Raw genomic sequence first — 7,389 nt, forward strand, 5'->3', positions numbered from 1 at the left:
TCTCTTCTCTTCTCTTCTCTTCTCTTCTCTTCTCTTCTCTTCTCTTCTCTTCTCTTCTCTTCTCTTCTCCCCTCCCCTCCCCCTTCCCCTCTCCCCTTCCCCTGGATGCTCCTGTCTCAGCAAGAGCTTGACCCCAGCTGAGCATGAACAGCAGATGAGGACTCTTAAGAGTCCAACAGCTACAGACTGTGCATCTGTGTTCACCGCAGCGGACATTTCACTCCACAAAAAGTCCTGTCCGTTTCCACTTACCTTGACAAGTGTGCATGCAATGCCTGTCATTCCCCCGGCCCCTCCCCCACTACTGTTCTTCGGATGAATTATTCAACAGTGGTTTTGAAGACAGAAATGCATTTATCTGCTCCTTCATATTCATTAAGTGTCATTTTTTGGTAGTGGTGGTCTTTGTACGGTAGACTTAGAGCTCAAAATATTCTTAAACCATTGAACTACACATGAAAGTTTAATTGGCACACATACATAGGCAAGAAAAGAAACGGTATGATTAAAAACTGAAAATCTCTATCTCTCCCTGCTTAAAAACATCTACATTTATCCCAGGCTAACTGAGGTTCTACTCTTAGTGGGACTAAGGGCAGGTTGCTGGTGGTGGACATTCTGAGATGTTCTTAAATGGGCAGTGCCCCATTTAACCCCAGGCCACAGACAGTTCAGCATTGTCTCTTGCTGCCTCTCTGTCTCTTTTAAAACATGATGGCTACTTTTAGGACTATAAAAATTATATTCAGGAGCCAGAAAGATGCTCAGAGGGGAAGGAGAGAGCTGACTCCCACAGGTTGTCCTCTGACCTCCATGACATGGTCTTAGACACACACACACACACACACACACACACACACACACATACATACACGCACATACACATACATACACACACATACACACACACACTCTAAAAATGTGAAAATTTTTATTATACCTCAAGTGTCCTAAAATTGTATCAGCATTCAGCTGTCTTCTGTAATTTAGAACAGGTCACAGAATTTGATCTAATCATTTTGACCCATAGCAGGTGAAGTTTAGTCAGACATCATTAGCAAGCTATCTACTAATCAAGATGGTTCCCCCCACCTCAAGAGTTCGGAAACCATTGGAGGGAGGAGGAAAGGCAAGTTGGATGTTGGTTTGATGGCTTTCCATAAAAACCGAGTTTCACATTGGCCTTAAAAATAACTATTTTCATACGCGAGGGATCTATGTAGTGCAGCAATTTCACAAAGACCAGAGGTGAGCTGCAGGATGCAGAGAAATACCTGGAAACCCTGCCTTATTCATCCATGCTGCTGTGCTGTGTGGTCACCTTTTCTCCTGGGTACCTGGGTCTCTTAAAGGAGCAGTGCCCCATTTAACCCCAGGCAACAGACAGCTCACCCTTATATCTTCCTGCCTCTCTGTCTCTCTTCTCTCGTTCTCTCTGTCACTCTCTCACTTTCCTTCTCCCTTGGTATGTGTGAGTGTGTATGTGTGTGTGTGGGTATCTTGTATACATGTTCATCTACATATGTGTGTTTGTATGTATGTGTAAGCCAAAGGTCAATTAAAGATGTCTTCCTCAGTCATTCTCCACTGTACTTTCTGAGATAGAATCTGCTCCTTAAGCCTGAAGCTTTCTGGCTGGCCAGTGAGTTTCAAGGATTCTCTATGCTTCAGCACTGGGGACATGCATACAGGCTTCCATACCTAGCTTTTTTCCCATAGGTGCTGGGCATCCATAATCAGGCCCTTGTTGTAGTAGTTGATTAATCTGCTCCAAATAAAAGACACACACACATACAGAGCCTTCTATTTTAATATGCCTTAAACAGCTCAATGGCTGGGCCACTCCCAAACTTCAACTTTAACTTATGCCTCCCCTCTGCTACTGAGTTATTACTTACTAGAATCTATATTCCATCTTTGTTACCTTAGACCCATTTGGGGCTGGGGGCTGGGGGCTGGAGCCGCTCTTCCCCTGCTCTTACATGATTGGTGTGCTCTCTCTTCTGCAGCTCTCAAGCCTGGATCTTACTCCTTTCCTGGCATGGTGATTCTCCTTTCTCCCTTGGTACCCTTACCTGCAAATCCAAAGTCCAGTCTCTGTCTCTCTGCCCAGCCATTGGCTGCCAGCAACTTTATTTACTGATCAGAACCAACTGGGGGATGGGGAGTGGGCAGGGACCCTCTGCATCTTACACACCCAAATAACAGAATGCAAATGTTGGAGCAAATGCACAACAGACCTTCATGCATATTCTGTAAGGAACACTTTACCTGCTGAGCCATGACCTCAGCTCCCAACAGGCAGCTCAGCTCTTTATAAACGTTCCTCTTGACTTTACTGGATACTGGGAGTCCATGGTAGATCCAGCCAGGGTCTCAGATGGACAGCCCAGCGACCTCCTCTTTACCCAGTCCCTGGCATGCTCAGACCAAGTCACTGCTTCTTGTTTCCTCCCTCCCATGCAGAGGCAGGGTTCCTGGATGACGCAGGTTTCCACAGTACTGCTCTGGGCCCTGGCTATGACCGCCCCTTCCAGTTTGACTCAAGTGTACGAGAGCCCAAAACCATCCAGCTCTACAGACACCTGAACCTAAAGAGCTGCGTGTGGACCTTTGATGCATACTACGATATGACAGAGCTTATCGATGTGTGTGGGGGCTCCGTGACTGCTGACTTCCAGGTGGGTTCTCTGGGATATTGTGCTTGGGTGCCATGCCACTTCTGTTGTAGAAGTGCCTTGGTCAGCTAGATACCCAATAGCTGTATTCAGCCAGGTAAGGGAATATTCTTTTTAAGATCCTTATCAGGGGTCTTGGCTGTACTGTAGTTGAAAGAGTGCTGAGGTCTTCTAAATCAAGGTAATGTATAAAACAATTATTGTAGCAAGCCCAAAACTCTAGTATCTTTAGATGGGTGTGGGATTCTTTTCGCTCTGTATACTTTGGAAAATGGAGGTTCACATTTGCTAGTGGGGTGCTTTACATGAATATATTCTCTTCTCCCACTTGGAATGAACCAGAATCGCAGGTGGTACACCCCTCAAAAGACAACTTTGGATTCTGAAACACCACTGGGAAGAGTCTATTGTTTCAAACCTTCTGACTGTGTGCTTACTCCAAACTCACAACCCCTGCGAAAACAGATATGTGGGGTAGGCATGCATGTGTGAGCGCATGTTTACACATTAAACATTCCTGATGGCATAAGTGTTGCTAAGACGACTCCAAAGGCTCAGGAGAGCAGTTTTATAAGAGCACCAGAGAGATTAGGCGGTCTCCTGGGGACATTGATTCTCAAGCTCCACTCCTGTCTTTGAGCCTTTGTCTCAGTGAGAGCCAAAACTTGTTAGCTGTTTGGTTTTCACTTCAAAACATGTTTAGCCTTACTAAATGAGAGAATCTGTAGAAGGATTTTCATCCATGGCATAGTCTCTTTAATTCAAATGTGTGCCCTACTTCCTCTGGTTTTGTGTGCAGCACTGCCCCCTACTGGAGAAAGCTTCAAGGCAGCCGACGTTTCTGTTTCTGTGGATGGATGGCACAAACCTGATGGTTCCTCCCCTACAAAATGAATGTTCTCTGTTCTCCATGAGTTTTCTTCCATTAAAGCTCTGGATTTTACTTTACTTTCTCTCCTATCCTCCCAGGAAAGAAGTAAGCCTGTTTCTTGCACACTTTTGTTGGCAGGTGAGAGATTCTGCCCAGTCGTTTCTGACGGTTCATGTGCCACTCTACGTGTCCTACATCTATGTGACAGCACCCAGGGGCTGGGCCTCCTTAGAGCACCACACTGAGATGGAATTCTCTTTCTTCTATGACACAGTTCTCTGGAGAACAGGTATGCCTGAGGACGTCCTAACTCTTCTACCTCACATTAGATCATGATAAGCAATGAACTCTAATGGCAACGATATTCCTGTGGTCTTTTAGAAAAGCGGAAGGAGCTTTAACTGGAATCCAGAAAGTATCCCAATCTGTTTGTTCTTTTGTTTGTTTGTTTTTCCCCCATTTTCAAGGTCCTATACCCCAACACAACCCCAAACCCACTTCCCATTAATTCCACTTCTCTACTCACCCCACCCTTTTCTGCAGTGACACCCTTCATCTGAGGGATCGATGCTGGAGTGTCATGAACATTCTTTAGACAGGCTTCATCTCTAGTAATTGAAAATTACATCCTTTGTTCCCTTAAATGGCTTGGGCTCAGACCATCCTGTTTGTTTCATACTCCCTGTGGGGAAGTAGCTCATATTCTCCCACTGGAGCCAAATTACCACTTGGGCCTTTGGCTCATATCTGTTGTTGGTTGCTTAACTTTTGTTTTTCTCCTCCATCGATTCCATTTTATTTTAGGTCATCTTGAACCCAATAGGCATGGTTCTTGTAACAGCCTCTACTCATTGTGTTAAGTCCACACAGATGACTTTCTAGAAGGTTCCCTGTCATCTCCATTGGTTTGAGAATAAAATATATACATCAAAGCTTAGGACCCTGTTAGGTCCTAAAAGTAAAGGAAAAATATAGTATAGGAAGCTGAAGTTTTAGATCCACTATTTTCTGAAATGGGACATTCTCTGCTTCTGGGGAAAGTGGTACTCACATAGATAAAGAGCCCAGTGTATGGACAGTGGACCTAGAAAAAGATACAGAGCCACAAACAAGAGCTGCTGTACTGTTCAAATCGACATTCATGTCTGTAATCATGCTTGTGTGGATATAGAACTACATCACATTTACCTAGATACTTGGATCTCCTTGGAGATGCCCCTGAGACCGAGTCTAGGGTAGTCAGTATCCAGAAGATGCTCTCCATACCCTGACTTTGACGTTTTCTTTGTGGTTGCTTGTCCAGGGATCCAGACAGACAGTGTGCTCTCTGCAAGGCTTCAGATAATAAGGATCTACATTAGAGAGGATGGCCGTCTCGTCATTGAGTTCAAGACCCATGCCAAATTCAGAGGTAGCTTCAATGCATTATTTTCCTAAGTCTTTATTAAGAAATAATTCAAACATTCAGAAAAGTTGAAATATTAGAACAATGAAAAAGTCAATAGTGTTAGCATTTTACTTTCTATATATGAACACACGCACATTCTTTTGGGTCACTGCTTTTCCCCAAACACTTCAGCAGATGTCAACTAAGAATAAAGAAAACACAATACCATTTCACATTCAGCAAACTTCACAGAGACTAACAGTTCTTGTATAAAGTACCCTTTATCTCACAAATGCTTTTCCTACTTGCTTTAGGCTTCTTTATATTTACTTTATGTCTATATACATAAAGGAGAATAGACCCAACCAATTTATTTCCATCCAGAATAGTCCATCAACTTATCCACCTTAAACACTCACACCGAACTTTAAGAATGATGATGTCTTGTTAAGTAACCTTTACCTTTTCAGAGACATCTACACTTGTCCCCTTCCACCAAAGACTTGAATATGATTAGATCCAACATTGAATTTCTACTTGTAAAACATTAAGACCCCAAAATGTGTCTGTTGAGTGTCATGTTTGGGTATAATCCGTGTCCATTTTCCCATAAACATCCATAGGATCGTATAAGAGCTCAGCACATTTCCACATGTGTTTACACATTATGTATGATCATAATGGCCATTATAAGTAGGGTGGTGGGCTGGTATAAGATGCTATAGTGTCTCAAGCATTGTAAATTATATTCTAAAGGGTATGCATGCCCTTAATTCTTTGCTGTCCTTAAGCAGACACTGTAAACTCACAAATCAAGAGTGTTTCCCTCTGAAACAGGGCAGTTTGTGATAGAGCACCACACCCTCCCGGATGTGAAGTCTTTCATATTGACTCCAGACCACCTAGGAGGAATTCAGTTTGACCTGCAGCTCTTGTGGAGTGCTCAGACATTTGATTCTCCTCATCAACTCTGGCGAGCCACGAGCTCTTACAATCGGTAAATACCATGCTGGAAGCTTCTGGGGCCTGACCTGAAAGCTTTTCAACTTCGTTCATGAGCTTGAAACATAGGCACTTAGAGATTCTTCCACAAGTTTCTGAATGTTCTCCTGTCTTTCCTTTAACCTGCCGGGGGCTGGGGTTGCTACCTAGCAACAAGTCAGTGATGGGCACAGAGACTTCTAGAGAATTTTGCGTCTTGCCATAAGCACACTGAGCCCCCAAGCCCCCATCCCCATGAGAATTTCTAGTGTGCTTCAACTTTGAAAAGGAATGAGGCCATTGAGGCTGAGAAGGAGACCTTAAAATCAAGAGCTAGCCAAATGGAGGTGGGTGTCCCTAGGACACTGTATCCATTCTGCTCAAGAGAGATGCTGTCTGCATGGTGTTTGTCTCCTTTTCTGCAACAGAGCCTGGCATAGTTACATTTTAACAGAGAGAAGCTCTTGTATTTAAGAGTATGTTAACAGGTTGTCAACTGACAAGAAATCCTAAGCAAATTAGCAAGCAGGTTTCCTTATCTCTCTTTGTCATCACCCGAACTTCGAATTTTCATTAGCACTGGGCCTTTTTTCAGCTTTCCTCGTAGAATGGACGTGAGTAAATGAAAAAAATTAACACCTTGGGGATAATACTCTGAATGTTAGAATAATCAGAGATGAGTTCCTGCAAGTGTCGCTTACAGAGTTGTGAGGGCATAAATGCCATCTGAGCCCTGCTTAACGAAGTCATATCTGTCTGGAGCTAAGTCTGTCTGGAGCTAAGTCGTCATCAGGTGACTACAGTCTGCTTTGCCTGTTTCCAGAAAGGACTACTCAGGGGAGTACACCATCTACCTGATCCCGTGCACCGTGCAGCCCACACAGCCCTGGGTGGACCCAGGAGAGAAGTCCTTGGCCTGCACCGCACATGCCCCAGAAAGGTAGGCCAATCTAACTGATCCTCACTGCTTCCATTTCTTTGTTTAAGAATTCTCCGGCTCACCAAAATGTTTCGGAATCCTGAAACGTGTACCCACCATGCTTCCATAGTCGTCCACCGATGTGTAGAAATATTGAGTCACCAACAGGCATAGCCCCAGCTAAAGCTGAACAAGGGAGTCTTTGGCCTTCTCGTGTCAGCTCTTTGAGCACAATGATCCTTCATGGTCTATTTAATGCTGTATGTTTTCAGTTGTGGGCATCTTATTGGTGGCTTTGCTCTTTTAAATGACTCCTAAGCAGAACACCAATGTGTTTTCTACCATTTCTAAGCACATAAGGGCTTTCATGTGCCCTGAGGAGTATTAGTAGATAAGCCCCATTCAGTCAAGCATGAATTATTGTGCTATTGCCCGTGAATCTGATGTTAATGAATCAACATTGTCTACTATTTAAATAAAGGGGTCTGCCAGGCGGTGGTGGAGCACACCTTTAATCCCAGCACTTGGGAGGCAGAGACAGGCGGATTTCTGA

General features: G+C 44.0%; 1 protein-coding gene across 2 annotated transcripts in view; it reads left to right on the forward strand.

The window, feature by feature from the left end:
• The window catches only part of Fras1 (Fraser extracellular matrix complex subunit 1), a 395,823-nt gene that overhangs the window by 376,867 nt on the left and 11,567 nt on the right, over positions 1-7,389 (forward strand). For both annotated transcript variants that reach the window (XM_021162463.2, XM_029477538.1), the window contains 5 exons: positions 2,467-2,681; positions 3,688-3,838; positions 4,853-4,960; positions 5,774-5,933; positions 6,741-6,857. In XM_021162463.2, the coding sequence (XP_021018122.1) occupies positions 2,467-2,681; positions 3,688-3,838; positions 4,853-4,960; positions 5,774-5,933; positions 6,741-6,857 (751 nt within the window). The remainder of the gene's footprint in view (positions 1-2,466; positions 2,682-3,687; positions 3,839-4,852; positions 4,961-5,773; positions 5,934-6,740; positions 6,858-7,389) is intronic.

The sequence above is a fragment of the Mus caroli genome, chromosome 5 (genome assembly GCF_900094665.2).
Source record: "Mus caroli chromosome 5, CAROLI_EIJ_v1.1, whole genome shotgun sequence".
In the NCBI taxonomy this organism is placed as follows: Eukaryota; Metazoa; Chordata; class Mammalia; order Rodentia; family Muridae; genus Mus; species Mus caroli.